General features: G+C 40.7%; 1 protein-coding gene across 3 annotated transcripts in view; it reads right to left on the bottom strand.

Moving 5' to 3' along the window:
- The window catches only part of arap2 (ArfGAP with RhoGAP domain, ankyrin repeat and PH domain 2), a 130,009-nt gene that overhangs the window by 81,237 nt on the left and 25,257 nt on the right, over positions 1-23,515 (bottom strand). For all 3 annotated transcript variants that reach the window (XM_056369276.1, XM_056369274.1, XM_056369275.1), the window contains exons 9-10: positions 16,821-17,014; positions 6,759-6,865 (exon numbers count right to left, since the gene is read on the bottom strand). In XM_056369276.1, coding sequence (XP_056225251.1) covers positions 6,759-6,865; positions 16,821-17,014 — 301 coding nt within the window. The remainder of the gene's footprint in view (positions 1-6,758; positions 6,866-16,820; positions 17,015-23,515) is intronic.

Here is a 23,515-nt window from a genome sequence, read left to right as displayed (position 1 = left end):
AGTGAAGGCGGTAACATTTGGCTTTCTGCATACTTATTTCAGGTGTCAATGTTCTTTTTGCCATATAGTTTATTTAGGAAGAGAAAGGCTAAATGATTTAAAAATGGCTATATCTCATTTACTGATGGAAATAATATCACCAGAGAGGTCAGACCAGGGGGAAAGACAGGGTTGGGAGGTAAGGAATAAAAAAAAAATCTAGTGGTAATTGGTCACACCTGGGAACATGTAGAACATGTATACAGTACATGCATTCAAAATATAAAAACATAAAATATACATATGCACACCACACATTTAAATATCGTGAACCGTTAGAGATCCCACAGTGGGATTCGCCTGTCATTCAATCCATCTGTGTCTCACTCATATGTTTTCCAGAGTGAAGAGATCTTGCTGGAAGGCACACACACACACACACACACACACACACACACACACACACACACACACACACACACACACACACACACACACACACACACACGCACACACACACACAAAGCAGTGACTGGATATTATTAGGTTACATCGTAGGGACAGACAGCACAAGTCTCTGACGGAGAGGGTGGTATTTAAGTGTGTGCGCTAAATGTACTGAATAACTCAAGATTGGCTAAATGTAAAGAATGTGTGACAAGCAATATGAGCGCAAGTGTGAGCTTAAGTGAGAGCACGCAAGAGACAAGAAGACAGACAGCATGAACAACAGAGTACGACAGATGTATAAAATTGAGAGGAGAAAAAAAAGAGAGAGAGTCTTAGCTTGACTGAAAGAAGCACTTAGAAAGGAGAAATGGGACCACTGGTTTCCATGGCAACCTGGCGACCGGTGCAAAGTAAGACAGAACACGAAGGTTGGGGGGGGGGGGGGGGGGGGGGGCTTTCGCCCGGAGCAGAGGATGTGCACCAGGCCAGCTTCACCCAAGTAACCCAGCAGGGATCGATAGGTTGATTGGGTTCAGCCGTCCTGTGCCCACCGGTCTCTGCCCAGTGCCCCCGTCTAAAAAGATGACTGTGCACATCGGCCGCTGAAGTGCAACGCGGCCTCCGAAACCACACAGGGGCAAAGAGAAGCGGCAGGCAGGAGGCAGCGCAAGTGTATGGGGAGGCTCCCAAGCTGCAGAGTTTTAGATACGAAGTGAAGACCTGTGTCAGCTGAGGCCACAAAACAAGCTGCAGCTTTAAGGACAACAGGCGGTAAAGAGGAAAAATATCAACTCCAAGACAAGCTCAAATACGCCTTCCAATCCACTGAAACATGAAAACAAATGGAAGTAAAATTACTTTGTTTTACGGACTAAGAATAATTAAATTGTTGCCTTTGTGGTGATTATAAATTTACTCGTGACTAAGCTGTTTGCATGTGCCATTTTTCATTAAAATTACAACTTTCAATCAGTCTCATACTTTGTTGAAAAATGTCAATCATCCTCATAACCACAGGCTTCAAGCTTCCACCATCTCCCTCCCCGCCACTAACCACAGTCATAGAGCTCACATGTTATTCCACGCTGTTTCCATGTAATTATCTGAGAATTTATCAAAACTGAAAGCAAACTAAGAGTTCAATGAATAGAGTAATCCACAGATCCGAGGAACACTTCGTAAGCCCCCAAGTCTATGTTGTTCAACATTTTATTGATTAGTTTGACATTTTGAGGAAATGTGCTTTTCGCTTTTCTGGAAGACAGATGAGAAGATTGATACCACTCTTGTGTCTGTACATTAAATATAAGTCAGGATAAGGTTATATCATGGACAGTGCCAGGCTAGCGGTTTCCCCCTGTTTCTAGTCTTTATGCTAAGCTAACCCACCCATCTCCTTGCTCTAGCTAGATATTTAACATACAGTCATGAGAGTGGTATCAAGCTCCTCATCCGACTCTCAGCAATAAGGCAAAAGAAGGCAAACTATTCAAAAACCTTTAAAAAAAAAAAAAAAAAAAAAAAAAAAAAAAGCACATCTAACATCCCATTTCAACTGGCCGACGTGACCTTCATGGTCCTGGAGTTGGAGAAACTGCTCTTTATATTCAACTTAAGGGTTTCCCATTCACCCAAGGACCTCGTATCAGTCCCTGCTCATGAAAATGTATTTTTTATAAATGTAAAATGACAGTTAAATCTGGTAATCCAATTTTGATGTGAAGTATCTTGACATTCTTTTGAAATTCTCAATTATGGTGGGCATTAAATCTCAGGTTTACTTCCACTGGTGTCTTTCATCCTATTTGATGTGTAAGGCTTTTACGCTCTGCTACCCTAGAGTTTTTGTTAAATATAGCATTTAGTTCATCGGTTTAAATAGAGGATCATCAATGTTTCTTTCATGACACCTAGTCATTCCCAACAGCATTCATTATTGAAGATTTTGGCTATGAGAATAATCAATTAAGCCTCCATAGTGACCTTGATGCGAAACAGTTCAGTGCACTTCTAAAAAGCAACAACTCACCTTCATTTAAAAAAAGAGTTACATTAAGCTATTGTAACATTGTCAAATGTATCTAAAAATGGGACTCCAATTTCAAATGCCAGTCAGCAACACCTGTAAATTCATTTTGGCTCAGAGAGCCAGCCAGAAAATTACAAAAAAAAAATGTGTTATTCCAACGAACTGAAATCAATCATTATGACAGAAAATATACAAGGTAGTACTGTAATGTAAGATGAAAAAACTCTGACGAAGCCTGTGAGTTCAGATTAATGTCAAGTCTGCAAAAAATGACCCTGATGATGTCACAGTGATGTCATCAGTGGTATCTTGGCTTATGCTTGAAACGCTAAAAGTTTGCAACAGATAAGCCGCTTTAAAAAATGGGGGCAGAGAGTTCAAAAGACTCAAACTAAAATAATGGTACTAGTTGCATTGTGGGAAATGTAGGATCCAGTGTTTTTGCAGCTTTACCCGGAACGAAAACTAAGGTTATCTTAACCTCTACTGCTCCGATGTTGACCATTCTTTTTACAATCCATCTCTTGTGAGCCTCCCAATGTTACGGAAGTGCAGAACTAAATAGCTGAAGTGCCCCTTCCTAAACATATGTACATATAATGAAAGAGTTATCGGTCACTGTAAATCCTTCCTAACCGACTTAAAGGGACAGAAAATCCAGAGTCAAAGAGGGAATATGGTAATGAAAAGACTGTAAATGATGGAAATACCTTCTTGATTTGTTTAACTCAGACTGCTAAAGCCTCACATTAGTTTCTGCTTCACGGAGAGGAGCAACCAGTAATTCTCTCAATGTACATATGAGTATATGAGAAGTGCTTTAAGATAGATTTGAAAAATGTAAAACAGTAATATCCAAAACGCAAACAATTTAACCTAGTTATATCTACCAATACAGACAGAGTAGCTTTGGGGTTTTATATGTCATGTTTTTCTACTATCCAACTGTGAGCATTTCACAGTAAACCTGTGTTTTTGTGCCGCTCAAAGATTTGAAAAATTAAATTTTAGATATTCAACAGAAAACATGCCCTTCCAAAACCAATGCTCAGGATAATCCAAAGACCTCGTGCCACAATTTTTGATTAGGAAATATTTTCTGTCAAAGATAAAAAAAGAAAAAAAAAGAAAAAAAAAGAAAAAAAAAAAGAAAGTGAAATTGTCCACACATTTCAATAAACACACCAGACAAACACAGATTCTCTCCAATATGCCCTTGAGCTAGCTGTTTATCTGCAGCTTCATTTTAGTAAAAGTGCTTTCTGATCAAGAGCAAAAAGTTTGGTTTTTTTTCTCCAAACTTGAGTGTCTTTGCCTAGTAATATCTCCTCTCCGCCTCATTGTCATTCTCTCTACTCATAGAAGTGTGCGATTGTATCAACCATAGTGGACTGAACGCTCTGTCCATTTAACGGCAGCAAAACAATGGAAAAGCTAAAGTGAGTCTCCACAGCTTAAAGTGATTAGATGAGTTTCTCACTAATCCCCACCTTGAGCAGGTAGGAGAACGCTCCCAGGGCTACCAATCGATTTGATACACACACACACACACACACACACACACACACACACACACACACACACACACACACACACAATAAAACTCTTTCAGCAACCAACCTCATCAAAACAATTCGGGAGACCTGAGCTCATTTTAATTCCACCCCTTTTTTGTTGCACACAAAATGGGCAATTACGTCCACCGTATTAACGAAGCTGCCAAACGATGGGACCATTAAGGCAGCTGACACAAACAGATCGATCGGACATACAACAGACAGGTAGAGGAATTGGGGAAGGGAGGGGGGGGTGCCTTTACACAAGGCGAACGGGCAAAAAGGGAAGGGGTAAAAAAAGAAGAGAAGATGGCGAACAAGCGCATACAAACAAACAAGCCATGCTTTGTCCAGGCAGCTGTGACGGTTGTATTCTAAATGGGCCATTACAGCACAAACAAGCAGCGCGCTCATTGATTGTAGGCCCTCTGGGACTGGAGTCGCCTCAGAGGCTTTTGTGCCCTACAGGGGCAGAGATACCTGCATGAAGCTCCCATGGGGAGGCTTCATAAAAAAAGTCCTGATCGATAATTAGTGATTTTTGTGCAGAAGCTTGCTCGCACGTAACGCGAGTACAGCAATGGCCAATAAGTCTGCGAGGCGTGCGGTGGGTACGGCGGTCGGCAAAGTGGTTTGTGAAAGAGATTTGACACAAATGAAAGAGAGCGCGACTAAAATACAGTGAAAACAAACAAACAGTGAAAACAAACTCTTTGTCTCATTAGAGGCGAATCTTAACAGTGTGTCGTGACTGCTCATTAGTTTCACAACTTACATCTCAGAGGAAAACATACACTTTATTCGGGTACAAGCGTATACGTTTGGTTTAACTGTCTGACAATAAAAGTGAATTTCCCTGAATAACTTTAAATAATTCAATGTATAAATAACTTTTATTTTTGTTTGTGGAATGACTCCCATTTTCACATCTGCAGTTTGTCCTAAAACAAAATTAAACGTTGTTGCCTTATTGTTCACACCAACCACACAGGCCTGAGAGATTTTTTTTCTTGCTTGAAAACGACTTAAATGGGGCGTCGTGTAGCGTAGTGGTCTAAGCAGGCACCCCATGTGTAGAGGCTATAGTCCTCGCTGCAGTTGGCCCCGGTTCGAATCCCGCATCGGACGGCCTTTCGCTGTATGTCATTCCCCCTCTCTGCCTCCCCGTTTCCTGTCTCTCTCCACTATACTATCAAATAAAGGCATAAAAAGCCCCCCAAAAAAAAAAGAAAATGATTTATCAATTATCAAAGTAGTTGCAGATTATTAGTTTGCAGATTTACAAATCGATTAATCGATTAATTATTTGAGCTCTGTTTATTTTTTCTTTTCTTTTGACAAGTATTAATGAGGACAAAGCCTTTAAAAAGTAACAGCTAATGATAGATAATGCATCAAAGCTGCAGGCTCAATAATAAAAATTATTTATTTTAATTTGTATTGTTAGTAATGTTACCAGCATCAGTCTTGTCAAGGTTGAATTAACCATTAATATCTCTGTGGGAGGGTTTTACAGTGAATGGTGAAATAACCGCGCCCCCCCCCCCCCCCCCAAAAAAAAAAAAAACACTGCCATATGTCTGTATTTAGAAAAAGGATTTAGGAATGACAGCAGAAGGGACAATAAACAAGTAAAAAAGGCCCTTTAAAACTTCACAGGAATTTAGGGAGATGTTGTGTGAGGCAGACCTACTGCAAATCAAGCCTATGAAAGTGGCTTTTACTGTATGACATTCAAATCCAAAAGACTTATTATGATCCAATTTTTGTTCAAATAATAATCAAGAACCTTTATCCTCCTGTTGATACTTTTTCTTTTTTTGCTCACCAGACCTTTTTTTTCCCAATAGATAAGGAGCCAATTTCCCTTTTAAGACACATTTTGGTTTTATATTTACACATCTCATAATAATGAAGGACAGAAACTATGTTGTGGGTAAGACAGACTTTCTATATATCTCATGAAGATTTTTTTTTATATATACAAGTCTTTATAGACCATTCTAGTTTGAATTAATCCTCCAACTCTCCAGGTAAGAAGAAAAGCCGTGGTGATGAAAAACACAAAAAGGGAAACCTGATATTACTACAGTATGTGAATATTCTTTTACTACAAGTACCTAAACTCTTATCGCACAATGAGACTTTTAATATCTTACATGTATAAGAGCAGATTAACCATAGTGCCTGCCGTCGCCGATGAATACGGATGCTTTATGAGATACGATTATTAAGATTAAAATACAGTGAAGCAAGAGGCTTAGTGTATGTGAAGGACATTTCCCAAACTATATGGTTGAGATGAGATGATAATGCAGTGGGATTTGTTTTAGAAAGGAATATGAATGAAGTCTTGACATCCCGCTGCTTCCTGCAGTAGGATTTTAAACTAATGCGGAGGTGTACTACAATGTCAGCCTGTTGAATGCATCATTCTGAGGGGTCTGTATCCAAGGAGAGATTCCTTCACTTAACATTCATTTTTTACATGATGAAAAAAGCAATAAGAAATGGAGTATGTGTTAAGGAAAAAGCTGCGAGATCAAACAGAGAGAGCGCACTTTTCTCTCTCTCTCTCTCTCACACACACACACACGCACAAAAAGACAATTCATACATCACACACATCTTTGCATGAATCGTTCCTTGTTGTGGGAGATGGGGCGGCAAGAAAAACACACACACACACACACAGGTTAACATACTCATACACATGCATATACACAAATAGAGTGCATACGTACCAGAAATTCTTGAAGGGTGTGTTGACTTCAAAGCCCCTGCGGTCCATGTCTCTAATATTGGCAGCAGTCAGTTCCACTTCAGCAATAGCCAGCCCCGCTTTATAGTCCTGGAGAAACACAAACAAAGAGATAGAGATCCATAAATGTAACTATAATGAAGTGTGAGGTAGTTATCGCCTAGCCACTTCAAATCATCAACAATTTATCACCTTCTTTTATTCCATGAAGAAAATAACTTATTTGCTGTTTTACCAAGAGTTAGAAGAAAAGACTGATACTATGCTAAGTATGGAGGTAGAGCCATGAGGTGATTAGGCTAGCTTAGCAGTCTGGTTCTCTGTAAAGTTCTGCCACTGTATGCCAAGAAATAGATCCAGTATATAACTACCCATAAAACCACAAGTTATCTTTTACATTTCTGTTTGTGTTTGTGTGAAATAGTGAGCTTTATTATAGGCTTAATTAACTTTGGACAGTGTTGGACTAGCTTAATTCCCCATGCTAAACTAAGCTAATCCCCTCCCGTCCAGTGCGTGTGGTAGCAATCTTCTCATGTGAGTCCTGGCAAGAAATCTGCTGCTCCTTCACACTAAAGGAATACTTGGACATTTTGGGAGTTACACTTAAAGGAGTTAGATTAGATTTGACACCACTTTCATGTCTGTAGGTTAAGTACGAAGCTGGAGCAAGCAGCTTGTTAGCTTAGCATATAGAAAGAAGACAAGGGGAAATAGCTAGTCTAGCTCTACCCAAAGGTAGTGAAATTACTCATCTTGTTTGCTTAATTAGTACAAAAAACAAAGTTAAAGAAATATATTGAAATAAACTGACAACAGTTTGTCAGTTTACGACGCACACACACACACACACACACACACACACACACACACACACACACACACACACACACACACACACACACAAGTGGTAGGAAATGGACGGGTTCAAAACACTGTAACACAAAAGCGATAATGCTTTCCCAAAACACCCTGCAAATATTAGGGGCCTTCACTAAGACACCATCTCAAGCTTTTTTTGGTCAGAGGCCCTCCCTAATAAGGTGGGATCCACAGGTGGTTGTTTCTCACACGGGGCTTGAATGTCATTTGGTTTAATAACAACCAACAAACACTGAAGAAGAGCTACAATAACTGCAGGGACAGTCTCAGTCTCAGTCCTTCCTGTGGATTGTTTTTGTTTTGTTGTTTTAGGAAATGGAACTGGATATAGACTTAGACATGTGAGAGAGGCCTCCTGAAAATAGCATGCGACAGACCAGTCACACACCCAACTGTCATCGGCTTTCTCTCTCCTTCTCACTGGTGACGCACAAACCTGGCCTGTGTGCGACGTGCGCGTACGTGTGCGCGAGGGTTAAAGAGAGACAGAAAAGTGAGGCTGTGGTATGTGTTGCATTGAGTGTGTGTGTGTACACCTGCGTGAATCAGCAAAGCTCTGCAAAAGGCAAAAGGTGCGTCTGGGGAATCCAAGCCAACCTCAGCTTTCAGCCTCAATGTTTTCACAGGCCCATTTCAGAAATAGAGGTTAGATGCAGAGCCACAGTTTTCATAAGCTCTGTAACTCGGCGCCCCTACCTTCTCCACTTCAGCCTCAACACTCGCAGCAGCTTAGACCATTTTCTATAGCGTAGAGCTCGAGGCATCCGACATTACAGTACAGAAAAATGCAAACTTTACTCCACTCCTGAGGCACGTAGACAAAGCCAAAAACATGAGTCGAAAGATGGGGGAGAAAAGGCAGCGGGGACTCAAAGGAAGGTGGAATGAGGGGGAAAGTATAAGTGTGAGAAGGTCCTGGTAATCCTCACTGAGTGTGGGTGAGACAGGTGAGGGGTCAGCTGAGCAGTTTACGAAAAGAAAGTGTGCGTGCGTGCGTGCGTGTTTCTGTGTGTAGAAAGAGCCAGAACAAAGGAGGATCTGCGCCAGTACTCGACGGCGAATCACAAAAAATACAGCCTTCACAAGCGCTAAATGCTGCCTCGCTGTGCCAGCTATAGAGCATGTGTGTTTTTTCTGTGCTAGCTGTAAAACAATTTACCACTAATTACACCAAACAAAGAGACAAAAAATGAATCGACACCATCTTTGTTGATTGTAGCAGTGCAAAGAAGCGTGTGTTTATGTATGGGGGGAGGGGGTGCGCTTTGCCAGATCTCTTGCAGAATTCTTCAACTAATTGGCAACAAACTTCTCAGATCACCCAAATTTTGCAGATTGTAACACAAGGGGGTAAGTCACTTAAATATTTGCGTGCTGCAGGATTTCCAGCCTGATCTTTTAGTATTGTGTGGGTTGGTTCAATTGAGGCTAATGTTGTCAAAATCATCATTTGACCATCATTAGCCCCAATTAGACTACTTCAGACAAATTTAGAGGACTGTGGTGAAAAACTCAATTATTCTCTTTTCCTCGCGGTTCTGCACAATGATACTGAGGCAGAGCGAGTGGAAGAGAAATATAGCCAGCGTGGAGAGATCCTAAGAAGCGTTATGAGTAATTAAGATACTCTGAGCGAGAGGATGACATAAGAGACACAAAGATAAAGAAAAGAAAAGAGCAAGACGGCGTGAGTGAGACAATTGAATTCACTGTATGGCCAAGTCCTAATTGAGCTAAAAGTTTTGATGTGAGGGCTTTCGGTGCAGCAGAAACTTGCCTCTCTATCCTATCAATTATAACTACGTACAGTACATTGCTCTTTTAAGTTCAGTATTTTCTGAGGTTTGAAGATGCATGACGCGATAATGAGAGAGCGGGGGTGACGGGGTATAAACCAACCTCATTCAAAGCTCATTCTCGCCAACCACTTGGTTCAGCCAAGGATCTCAAGGCAACAAACGGCAGTAATTCAAACACAGAAGGATAAATGGTTTACATGTATAATTGTATAACTGTTTTGTTTCATTCTGGGAAGATATATGGAGGAGGAGAGCACCTGTGCTGTATGTGCACACACACACACACACACACACACGCACGATCCTTCCCGCCTGTCTGAATGTATGGGCATGTTAGTGTGTGACTGTGCTGAGAGGGCAAAGCAGTCACCTATACCTAATGACCCTCATCCCTCTCAGGCAGCCAATTAGAGCACTGGGTGTTAGCGGCCGTCCAGCCCTCGCCACTCGTTACCTACCCAATATGTGCCGTGGCCTCCTGCCCTCTCCAATTAATTCACCAAGGATGGAGGGAAGGAAGGATGGAAAGAGGAAGGAAAGGCATTAGAGGTAAAAATAACTCACCCAATTACAACAGCCGAGGGGTAGGTGGCAATAAAGGTGCTTACAGGGGGAGAGGGCCCTTAGGCAAATGTTCGTGCGCATGCGCAAATTTTTTTTGGCTACTTTTTGTCCACAAACCAGACCACATAAATAATCTCCAAAAACTTGAACTCAAACTGAACTCAGAGAAGCAAAAAAAAAAAAAAAAAATCAACTCAAATCAAGTAAACACACCAAATTCCTGCAAGAGAAAAAGCATTTCTCTTGCGCCTATAATGAATAACCTTAACCTGATAAGTGCTAAGCAAAGGCTTACTCTGAATATTCTAGTCATGCATCCAATTATAATTTCTTTCAAAGCTTTTCAACCTCTTATTGTGTGAGTCAGTCACTCCAGAGTGCCAAGCTGCTCTAAAAGAAGCCAGACAAGTAGAGGCGGCCTCTACTTCTATCTCCAATTCCATGTCCACTCAACCACTTAAACTGCTCTAAAAGCATGCAGGGTAAGACCGTCTCACAAAGGGGTAGGGGAGTTTAAAAGAGCACACACTCAATGGAGACAAAAGACTTTTATTTTAAACATCAGGCAGCGAGACAGAGTCCAAGGAAAGTGAGGAGCTATGGACAATGATAGTGGATAGAAGAGACGCGGAAATAGACAAATAAATGTATAGAGACAAAAGAGAGAAACAGAAAGAGGCAAGTGATGAATGAACTTCTAATAGACCTGAGGAAAAAGTAACTTACTAAAAAAAGAAAAACACATATTCTGGAAATACATCTGAAAATCCTGTATTGAGTTAAGGAGAGGTTTTGAACTGCAACCAGCAGCCAGTGCAAGTCATTCCACAGGTCTGAGAGTCACATTTGGTCAAAAATATTTCATAAAACTTTACTGTGCATGTGGAACACGGCTATAAAGGCTTTATGAGTCTGACTGCTGCTTCAGTGTGTGAGTTAGACTGAGCTGATAAAGAGTAGGTTTTAAGAGTAGCTTTGGTAGCATAAAAGGTCCTGAGGTTGAGGTTCTAATCCCAAATGAGTCAATTTACAGTGAAGCACCAACCTGGGTGGATCTTAGTGTGAACCACATGACTGTTCAGACAAAACTTTGAAAATCCAACTCAATATTTAAAGATGCGCTAAGAAATATTCTTTAGCCATGCTAGTAATGCTAGCCCTCGGGATGTCAGTGTCAGTCAGTCGGTCCACCAGCCTTTGGATGGAGTGCTATGAATTTTTGTACAGACCATGATGTTCCCTGAAATTCCACTGGACATTCCCATCAGCCCTAGCGGTACTATCTTAAAATGTTAGCATGCTAACTAGCTAAATTGGTGGAACATGGTTCAAAATGTACCTGCTGTCATCATGTGAGTATGTGCAGATTGTTGTGCTGCCACCCAACAAGCCAAAAAAAAAAAACAGAATTACAGCCACAGTATTTAAAATTCGCTCTTTGAGCTGTATTAGGTATGCGAAAAGAAACAAAACTCATTACAAGAGGAAGGCCTCAGCGGAAGCAAAGTCACTCTTGTGTCACAAATTCTACAAAACGGCCTTGCAGTCTTGGGATGTTGTTAATTGTTACAAAGACGATCTTGAGAAGAGCAAATGAGAAAGAGATTTAATTAAAGCAGAGATTAATTAAATTCTGGGTCTCACTGTTATTGTATACTCAGAATACCTTTTCCACCAGAGAAGGCTCTACTGTATGTGTAACTTTTGCTAAGTAGGAATTAAAGTACAAGAAAAAGATATCTGGCAAAAGTTTTTGTTCAGCCAATCACGAGCCAAGATTTCATTGTAGAAAAATAAAAATAAAAAAACTGTTCAAGTACGCTTGCAGGAACCGGTTTACATATGAGATGGCAGGAAGAAATATGATCATCCAACAAACAATCAATCAGCTACTGGTGTGAAGACAAACCAGATAACTCTTGTGATGTATGAGATGATAGGACATGAAACAAGTTGCTCTGGTTGTAACGATCTGCCTATGCAGCCCATGTCAGGGAGATCATTCTCAGAGTAAATGTGTGTGTGTGTGTGTGCGCGTGACACACTTTGTGCACTGTCTGACTTTCTTTTACCTTAGTGTTTAAATGACCTTAAACACAGCTCCATCACCGGGCTTACGGTCCATGAGAAATGGGGTAGGGGTGGTGAAGGAGGAGCTGGGAGGATGATGTTTCCAATAGCTCGTTCATCATGTTAGATTAAATACTCCACTCCACTGAACTTGAACGGGGCAACGGTCTACCTCCCTCCTGCTCTCCATCACTCTCTCCTTTTCTTATAGCCCACCAACGCTCGTTTCTCACTCATGCGACCCCTGCACCAAAGCGCTCCCTCCATCCCTCTCACTTCATCTCTCTAGTTCTATCTCTTTGTTTCTGTCTCTTCCTCTTTTGTCAAAAAAGAACTGCCGCTCCGGCTGCATTTATGCCAGGGATTTAGCTTGTAAGCTGAAATAATACAATTAATTTGTTCTCTCTCAGATTCTCCCTTTCCCTCCGTTACTCTAGCTGTCTCAGATCAAGGAAGTGGAAATGTGCTGACATGGAGTGATACCCAAAAGAGAATTCTAACAAAGATGTTTGTTCACCTTAATGAAGAAAATAATGAAAGGCAAACAACAAAACTACAAGAGCGAGCGAAACGAAATGAGAGCCAAGGAGGGATGGAAATGAGTTGAATGCGTGCAGCATTATCAAATATGCACACAAATACGTGTGAGGCACTTTAAGAAATAGTATCACTGCTGTGAGGTATCTTTCCATCTCAGATAAGATGTCTTGCTGCCGGGACAGGAGTAGGCAGAGAAAAGAGTCTCTGAACATGAGCAGGGACTATCAGGGCTTAATTGGACTGACATCAAATAAAAAAAAATAAAAAAAAAGACTCAAGAGAATCTATGAGTAAGAGAAAACTTATCTCTCCTTTATTCCACGGCTAAAAGGAGATGTAAGTTATGAAAGAGAATGTATGACTCTGTAAGAATATATTCTGAGTACACAATAATACAAGGAAAGCTACTCTGACTTTTTGGGCTCTTTGTTCATTTAACAAAAGCCTCCAAAGTAAAATGCCCCACAACTAAGCATGCTAATATTTTAGCAGCATGTCAAGGCATTGAATTAACAAAGGTACTACTATTCAACTACTGGAAATCAGTCAGAGAAAATGACTTTGAGGAATAGCTGAACATGTTGCCAGGAGTTAGATGAGAAGATTGACACCACTCGCATGTCTCTGTATCGAGTCTGGAGCTAAAGTCAGGAGGCTATTAGCCTACAGGCTAGCATAAAGACTGGAAGCAGGTTAAAAAAGCTAAAACTTGGCTCGTATGGCCAAAGTTACAAAACACGCCTGACCACCACCTCTTTTTTTATTCAGTACAAAAACAGAAAGGCAAAATCGATAAATTCGTGCCATGGGGAGTTACGTGCTATAACTATTTCTTAGCAAACATTAGCCAGACAGCTTAGCTTAGCATAGAGAGTGAAAGCAGGGAGAAACACTTAGCCCGGCTCTATCCGAAATTCAAAAGTACACTTGCAAAGACCTCTAAACATCAGTAATTAACATTTCTCACTTGTTTAATCCGTACACAAACAGAAATGTAAAAACAAAACCCTAATGTTGTAGTTTCAACTGTAAAACCACAATTCATCACGTTTAAAACACGGCTTATGGATTAAACAAATGAGATACAATATGTTAATTAGTGAGCTTTAGAGGTGTTGATGGCAGGTATTTTTTTTTAACTCTGCACACTGTTTTCCTCATGTGTCTTTATGCTAAGCTAAGGGCCTCCTGCTTCTATCTTCATACTTAACACATAGACAAGATAATGGTATCAATCTTCTCATCCAGATCTCAGCAAGAAAGCAACTCAGTTTTTTTTTTTACATAAAACCTGTGTTACAGACTGGGGATGTGGAGACATTGGATGTGGCGCCATTTACAGGCAGGGGTGGTCAATAAGAGATAAGCGTAGGACCCAGGGTTTTTGAGCTTGATCAATAACAGGTACTACATGTTAAAAATATCTTGACACTCAGCTTAATCAATACTGACCACTCATGTTTTTTAGATCCATCTTTTAAGAGCCGCCAACATTTTTGCAAGTGAAATAATGTCAGGAGTAGTCATTTAAAGGCTGTAAATATTCATCAGAAATACTGTATTCATCTTCCAGAGGGTTTTAACCTTAAAGACTCCAGGTTTTTCCTAACTTTTAAAACTATACTCATTAATTGTTTGTTTAGTTATTGCAAAAACAGGACAAGAGTATGCCATAAAGTAAATACAGCACAGTCTCAGGAATATGAAGTACACATGAAGTCCGAGGTAACGGGAATAAAGTCACATAAAGTTTGAAATGCAGGTACAGCACTGTCAATATTTGCTTGAGGAGAAGCTGAGGATTTCAAGCCACATGCTTTACAGGAGGTTCATACCAAACCAACCTTTTTTTTGACCACATTCAGAAAGTTTTTATCTTTCTATTCTTGCAGGTTATCACTTGCCATCTAAAGCAGGGGTGGTTTCAGGAGGTCATCAGGAGATCATCTTAAACGCCTTGTTTTTTAAATAAAATAGGAACTTGATTAATAGCCCAAAAAGTTACTGCATAAATATTCACTGAAACCAACTGGGTATATTTAGACAAATAATGTTTGGGAATATTTAATAAGCTTTTTGAATCAGTAGATAATTGCAAATTTAACAGAGGGGAAAATATGCTAAAATATAATTAAATGCAGAAAACACTGAAAAAGATCTCAAAAGAAAAAAAAAAATGCACATTTTAGTTGTCCCAAAACAAGCTGGTTCTCTCCTCCTATAATGTATTCACTCATTAAAGTCATAAGTTGCGTGCAAATTCCACTACAGATGAAAAACACCGTTGTTTGAAAAGGGTCACAAACGCATGTTAGACCCACTTCTAGTCTCCTATTCAGTGTGAGAAATAATAGTAAATATGTTTGTCCTTGCAATATTTTGGACCTTGACAAACTAAAGTCAGTGCAGCTGTCATCTTTGAACAGTATGAACTTCTCTTTTTCTATTTTTAAACAAACTTGCTACTTGCTACTTCTCCCTCCCCGTCTTGCTGTTCTGCACCGAGCATTTGCATAAAGATGCGAATGGACGAGGCGCTGCAGTTGGAGGATCCTCGCATACTAATAACATTGTGACACCTGTCTGCCTCTGACAGCTCACATTCAGTCAGATGAAACTGCAGTCGCGCGGAGACAAGTGTGGGTTTCAGCTCGTGTCCACAAAGTAGCGGAACACTGACAGCCATCGGTAGTAGCCACACCTGTGTATGGGCAGATGGTCAATACTTAACTTTATGAATTTCAGCAAGCAGCACACCAGTCTTAGCACAACTCTCTTCTCTCCCTTTCACATCAATCTCCTTCTATGTCTTGCTCTTTAAATGTTTTGCAGAATTTGTCTGCAATAATTGCAAAAGTGTCAATCAAAAGTAATTAGTGGAAACAAAAAGCAAATCATACTTTCAGAAAACAAAATTATATCCCTGCATATGTTATTACAATCTATCTATGGCACAAAGAAAAAGCTTCACTTTGATATATCTATCCTCCTAAAAGTCATCATCCTGTCACTCATGCTTGTTGTGTGAGGATGGATGTTATAGTTACATATAGCTCAAAATTAAAATGGAGACGATCAAAATCTCACTTCAAACAATTCACAGAATGCATTCAACCAACTGCAAACCAAGGCTGCATGCCACAGTGAATCCAGCACAACAGTCTAAAACATGACAACTTTGCTACTTTCAAAATGAAAAAGAGACACCAACACTGCTCCACAAATTACTATTAGGGCTGATTTTTACCCTATAGTTCGCTCTAACCCCTAATTATTGGGGCAGTTGGGACAATTAGGAAAGAATTTTGGGGCACTTTTGGGTCAATTGGGTCTACCAGAGGGGCACTGGGGACATCAGAGATCACCTGCGGTCACTTGGGCTGACCGGACTTACTGGTCATTCACTGGGCAGCAATGATACTTCTCTCTCTCTTTGGATTGAGTACTAAGAGCAAAAAGGGCTGTGGTGCTGCTGCCTGACCAGCCTAGACCGGACTACTTTTAAAGTTGGTGAGAGGAGCTGGGCAAAGCAAGAAATTGCCCCAGGGTCCCAAACCTTCAAGGATGTCAAAGGTTCTGTATTCACGGTGTGTCAACTGGTAAGTAGTAATTTTATCAATTGCAACTACACAATATCAACATAAGAAATAAAGGCCTGGCAGTGGATTCCACAATACCTACATGGTGTGTCTTAAGTCCAAAATAAATTTGCGTATAACAAAATGACCACTAAAAGGGGCCAGAATAAAATTTTACCCCAGGTGCCCTTGCGGGTTAATCTGGCACTGAAGAGAACGTGATTTGTTTGGACATTATTGAGGATTGTGCTACTAAGGTACTGCTCCCACTAACTACATATTTACTAAACACATCCTGTTCCAACCTATTCTGGACCTTCATGGCTGCGCTTGCATGTCATTAAAGTTGCATAAATAAGTTGGTTGTTCCTGTGTGCTACCATGTGATTGTACCCACTGAAGACAGAGTAGAAAATAGTAAGTAAACCCTAAAGCATTTTCACACATATATATTTACTTTTTGCATTACACATTCATGAACATCTCCATCTCTTTCATGAACCTCTCCATCTCCGCCTCATCTGCTTCAAATAGGCTGTGATTATTATCTACCTCTTTCAAACAGGAAGCTGTCATCCTGTAGAGAGGAAGTCCCAGTGGTGTTGGAAGTACCTGTTCTGTTTTGCAGAGCCTGACTTTACTCCCCGCCAGGGACACCAGCACTCTGCCTTTGTAACCACGGAGCTCCAGCAAACCTCGTTTGTTTGTGGAGGAGGGGTGGGAGAGGCTGTCGGAGGGCTTCTGGGAGCCGCAGGCAGGGGGGCGCGTGGCCGTCTGAAGAGTTTCCATCCACTCCTGGCGCTCCCCTGTGGACACGTGCATGAGTGAGAGACAGAAACAGAGAAAAAGAGAGGTAGATGGTGAATGAGGACAAAAGTGTGAGTGCGCAAAAGAGAGTGAAACCAAGACAAGCCAGGAAGAAAAGTAGACAAAGAGAGATCAGGGCATCTTAAAGTCTTTGAATTATAGTGTTAATTCATCATTTCTTCATCCCTTAAGTGAGTTACATTGGCTCGTTGGCTGCTAAACCTTCCCTGCATAGTGATGCAGGCAATTCCAGTCTAAAACAAAAGTAATTGAAACACAGGATGAGCCATGATTGGTGAAAATTAACTTATGCCTCTGGAAAAAGAATATCCTGCAAAGCTGAAAAGTGCAAAGTCTGGCACTAAGGATATAGATAGCTGCTTCTCTGAAATTTGCATGCCTCAAGCAAGATGTGGTAGGGGTAATTTTAGTCAAAGACAACACCTAATTAAAATACACAATTAAAAAAAATATAGCTTCTAATGAGACACAGCTACAGTTCTATGAATCCACTAATTTGTCTCAACCTGGAAACCAACAGAGAAAAGTCACTGAAAGGTGTAAATACATTTTGCAAAGTAGTTTATTTTGGTTTGAGGGACTATTTGATTTGATATGATATAAATTTGCAACTGTCTTGTTTTGTGGTTTAAGAAATTGAGCCCTGTCCCCCTTCGCTATTGTTGCAACATCTGTGTGGCTTTCAGTTCTCACAGTTTACAATGATAATTTTACAACATTTAGTCATTTAGTCCATTTTTTTTTCTTTAAATGGGCCCTCGATTTCCTGCTGACTTAAAACGAGAACTGTGTAAAGAGATCTTAAATATGCACCTCATGGCTACATTCATATCATGCTAACAGGCTAAAAATAAACATCCCAGTCAAAAAAAACATGAGATCAAACTGTTATTTTGGTCCCAGCGTGTTTGGCACAATTATTTATTATTTGTTTCCACTTTTAACCTTGAAACAGAAAAGGCTTTAAGGATGAGTACTAACAGTTGTGTTTGGAAAATGCAGCGTTATCACAGGTCAACTGACTGCCGGTGCTGGAGTGTAAACATCTTCAATAAAAAGCAGGGCGGTGCTAAGGTCAAAATCAGCTTGTGCTGGTTGCGAACGGTGCTACTTCAAACGTAACCTGTAACCCCAAGAACTAACGTCGTTAATGAATAACATACCATTGCTAGCGGCTAGCTTGTCAGACATGCTAAGAATTGCAGCGTATGTTAGAGCAGAGATACACACTTTATAATTGATTCCTTAATAAATAAATAATAAAAAATTTAAAAAAAACAACACCCTACAAACTATTTCTATACTACTGCTGGAGCTAACAAATATTTTCATTACGGATGAATCGGCCATTTCCCAGCCCTGTTGCATCTCTAACAAACACCATTATATACACACAGTATTGCTAGACCAGCTCCATGCATATTGAAAAAGCGAAAGCTTGAGAGGTCTGCTGCACCTAGGTATGGTTGCTAAGCTATGATTGGACAATCTCCACTCAGGCGAAGGGTTCAGCAAACTGTCCTTAAACTGGCACCTCACATGTTTGGTGCCTTCAAAAGCTATTTGTCCTTGAGTAGGTCACTGAATCTCTACGTTATTGTAAATCACCCTGGATTACCGCACAGCTAAATGGCTCAATTGTAATGCGATGTACCATGTTCCCAACAGGGTTAACATTCAAACGATGTACACTCAAAAGGCCTTTAAGATATCTTCCTCTACAACTTTTCAAACTGACATAAAAGAAGACTTGGAAGCCGGTGCTGTAAAGCCCATTCCCTTACCGCCTAAGACATTTTGCTATCAAAGCCAGCAAAGTGGAAACACAAGAGATAGCAAAAGATTGTAAACACACAAGTACACACACACACACACACACACACACACACACACACACACACACACACACACACACACACACACACACACATCACAGCAGCAACCACTGTGGTATCTGTTCGGTACAAGAAAGAAAAAAGAAAAAAAAAAAAATCGGTAAACTGATATGAAAAGTAAGCCATCAGTGGGGATGGACCTGTAAATTTGAGCAAACAAAATCATAAAAGGAAAGGAAGTTTTTGAAAAGTAAATGCACTTCAATTCAAAACGTGTGCATCTATCAACTCATCACTCAAAAACAAAAAAGCAATTCTCTGACAGAATTTCTGAAATGCACAAACCGACAAAGCGATGCTCTAAGAAACAACAGTGAACATTTGTGTGATCACACAAGGGCGTCGCACCACCCCCTTTTTTAGGAAATGTATTTTTGGATTCCCATGAATTTGAACAGGATGGAGGATATTATGAATGATCTCCAAACACAGAACGTGATATCTGTGTTTCGTACTAACGCAGTTTGTCAAAATATTGAAGATGGAGCCTTTAATTGGTGTATTCACTTCATTTCTCTCTGTTTTTTTTTTTTATAATCCCCTTTTTTTTTTAAAGTTATTTTCCAAAAGAGGAAAAAAAGCACTGGCACACAAATCATGTCACCAAAATCAATTAAAATATTTGCTCTGTAGGCTAAGGAAACACAAGGACATGCTTGTAGGTCTACAAATTACAAATTTGTAGCACGTCAATTTAGAAATAGAAAATAATTGTTTTTCTGACTTTATTAATTTCCTCAATGGAAAAATGTGTCCGTTTTCTTCCTCACAGCTTATCTACAGAACAGAGGGCTTTCGAGTATCTGCAGTATTTTGTCAAACACAAATGGATAGTCAAGCGAGCCCTGTATTTTCCATGTCTTTACGAATCCACAGGTAACCAAGTCTGGCGATGCCTAGCGAAAACTAATGTAGTCTTACACAATAGTCCTGCAAGAAATCCGCCTTCATGAAGGTTATTAACGTTGAGTTTTGTTAAAACTGTTTTAAAAAATTACAACTATTTTGATTATCAAATAATTTCTTTAGCAGTTCCAGCAGCTCATATGTGAGGATTGGATGCTTTTCTTTCTCATACATGACAGTGATGTTTTGTACTGTGGACCCTGGTCTTCAGCGAGTGTCCCTTCACTTTACAGTGTGAACTGGAGTGCAGGGGGAAATGTATTTGTTACTCTTTTTGACCACAGGTGCTCGTTAATTGGTGGCTCAGCATGCTGCTTCCAGCGTTGGCGTTATCTCTCTGTGGAGGTCTGTTTTCTTTTTCGTTGAACCACACTTTGTGTAATTATCCTCAGGTCTATTTGGATCAGTTCTGACTGTCCTCAGGTCTTTTTTTTTTTTTCTTTTTTTAAAAGGACAAGTTTTCTACGGGTCATTTCAGGGTGAAAATTTTGGATGTGTAAAAACCTTAATCAGAAGTATTATATATGCACACATCTTTCCTCTTGTCTTAACAGAGCCAACTGTGTTACCCTCAGAGTGACCTGCCAATGTGTCCTCAACGCACCCTCCCTCTGTAAAGTGACGGGGGGGGGGGCTTCTCAGTGACCTGTCAATCACTTTGCAGACACTGTCCACCTGACATTGTCGCCAAATTGACCTTAATTAGCCTCTTGACTGTGACACTCTAACCCTCCTGCAGCCTTTGCAGACGTGTTCCTCTCTCTGACCTTGCACGCAAACATATCCCCCGTCATCTCCACTTCTGAGGAAAAGTTCCTCCTCTCTGGGCATCCTGCTCCTACACGCTACCACCCTCCCAAACTCTCAAATACTGTATCCGCTGCCTGGTCCGAAACTGAGCTCTGGTCAGGCTACCCCCCAGATTCTTATGAATTCACAAAGAGCTGCTATCAATAATGAAAAGCCTACTCAATTATTGACTGCTCTTTACATCACTAGGCTTTACTGTTCCGTTCCCGCCCTGCTTTCTGAGTTCCATTACCTGTCCTGCACTCACTTATTTGTCTGTTCATTTATTCAGGGCCTCCTTCCTCTCTCCCTCCACTCTCCTTTTCGCCCCAGCTGTCAATCTGAGCGCGGGAGGGAGGGCTGCAGTGAGGAAGGAAGTGGGAGGATTGAGAGAAACTTGTGAGAGAAACAAGGGCAGACAGTGGTATGCCCGTACGCTTGCGTGTTAGCATGTGGGCATGCGGCCCGTGCGCCTGAGTTTGTGTTGCATATATTTGAGTGTATGTTGTTGTTTGTTTGTGCACACGGTCTCGCACATGAACCTCCAGCGTGCTTGCCAAAATAATTTTTACTCAAGTGTGCAAACATGCAAACATGCCCTCACCTCTGCATGCATATACAAAGAATATACAGTTACTCTCAGCCACTGAAACCCAGCGGCCACATCTAGATTCATCGCTTGTTAAGAGATATATGTATAGCCGTGTATTTGAACGACTGTTCCACTTTACATGAAGAGAGATGAGGAGAGAGGCAGATAGTCCTCGTTGAAAGTGGATGAGATGAGAGCCAGGTCCACTCAGCGCTCAACAGAGATCTTAGAAGCCACCCACGCAGTCTCCATCAACAGGGATAAAAAAAGAAATAGAAAAAACACACACACACACACACACACACACAAAGCAGAGGGATTGCGGCCATTTGCTCTGATTTCTCTCATTTCAATCGTCTCATGCCAACATAATGTACATACACAACATGGAATGAAATGTTTCCATTATCCTTCAATATTTAATCTATATGTGTTTGCCATGTTTTGTTTTTGTTGCCATATTGCCGCCATGGACGACATCATCAGCCAATTTTTGCAAATATGAGCACCTGCATGTACAGTCCCAGCAGCCACTGCACATTAATGCACCATCAGAAAGACACGAATCTAACGTCAGTTGGACATTAAATATTGGTTGGAAATGAAAATTGGTCTGACATTAAAATCTAGCGTTGGATAAATAACATTCTGACATTTTGCAGATGTTTTGCTGACGTTTAAAGGACGCTGGGTTTTGCTCATGACTGTAATGTCAGTATTTTATATGTCAAGATTGCGCTGGCATGCGACATTTGTAAAACGTTGGATTTTGGTTACTTGAGAACACAAGTTAAAGCCAACAAACATCAGCTTAGACATCGTCCTGACACTGAATTTTGATACACGATGTCACAACTTAAACTCAACCATACTGTATGTTTGAGGTTAATTACAAACATATTACATAGTTTGTTCAACAGATATTCCCGACGTCTGTATTTTTTACTGTAAAATGCGTACATATCATGATCTGAATTCTTTAATAAGTTCACTCATGCAAATCTTACCAAAAATGTTGGTTTAAGTTAAGCCAGTGGTAAGAGTCTTGATCTATTGCTAAAAAAAACATTCCATTACTGGCTATATTATTTGATCATTTAAAGCTACACTACTTCACATGTTCATATAATGATACAAAGTAATGACTAGATAGATGTGATGTGTGTCACTCCGGTGATAATCCCACAGAGAAATACCACAAGATTACAGTTCCCCTCAGTTCAGGAGCATTTCAGTATCTTCGGTTCACTGTTTTGGTTTAGCAGTCCCCAACTTCACTGTTTTGGTTCTGTCTTAACGCTTCTGTTTCCAGGCAGCGGTTTTCAGCAAAAAAGGCGAAAATCGATCTGCATCCGAACGTAGTAGAGCATTAAGCCGCTAAACAGCCAGATAATTGTTGCTGTTAGAGGATGAAACAGAAAATGAAAAACCAAAAGCAACAGACGTACATTAATCAGATGGAGAGCAACACAACTCCAGCTCCATGACTGCTAAATATGTTTTCTAACATGCAAGCACATCAATGCCATAAAATATTAATGTGTCAGTGTTGTGCGAACAGCTTGTTGCATTGCCCTCAAGTGGACAATATTCAATTTAACAGATTTAAAAAAGGGGGGGAGACTAAAACACACCACTAGATAGTTAAATGTAAAATGATGCAAAGTGAAATATGTGCTCCCATTCTGTGTCCTCCTGACTTTATATTTTCTCCCTGGCCTGTTCCCAACCATCTTGTTTTTCTTCCTTACGTCTTCTTTCTCAAACACTCTTTCCTGTCATCTCAAACAAACCCAACATGTGTTATGCGCAGGCTTGTGGAAAGGCAATTGCAAAAGCATCAGAATCTAAATCATCAACATTTTTTTCCTCACAATAAATCCCACCTCGTCTCTGGTAGCATGTTTATCTGCATCTCCTCCACACTTCTCCAACACACTCCCTCCTTGTCCTGACCGTTCTACATCACTCTCCGCTGTGTCTCTTCCTGCCAAACTCTCCTTCCCTCTCACTTTTTTCTTCCCCCCATTCCTGCCACAACTCACTGCATCACTCCCTCCTTCTCTTTTCTCCCCCCCCCTTTCTCTGCCTGCCTTCCTTCCTCCTTCCATCTCTCCTCTCTCAAGCTGACAGTACCTGAGGGAAGAGGCCACCTGCGGACCAAGTGGAGAATCAGCCGACAGCTGTGTGCACACTCTCTCCAGTGGCCTTCAATTATTCACTCACTTCTCCCTCCTCCTTTTCCCTCTCCTCATCTTTACTGTGCCCTTTTCATCTCTCCCCGCCGTCTCTGCCTT

This window comes from Seriola aureovittata, chromosome 23 (genome assembly GCF_021018895.1).
Source record: "Seriola aureovittata isolate HTS-2021-v1 ecotype China chromosome 23, ASM2101889v1, whole genome shotgun sequence".
Taxonomy (NCBI): domain Eukaryota; kingdom Metazoa; phylum Chordata; class Actinopteri; order Carangiformes; family Carangidae; genus Seriola; species Seriola aureovittata.
The sequence above is the reverse complement of the archived record's forward strand: the minus strand, read 5'-3'. Positions and strand labels throughout refer to the sequence as shown.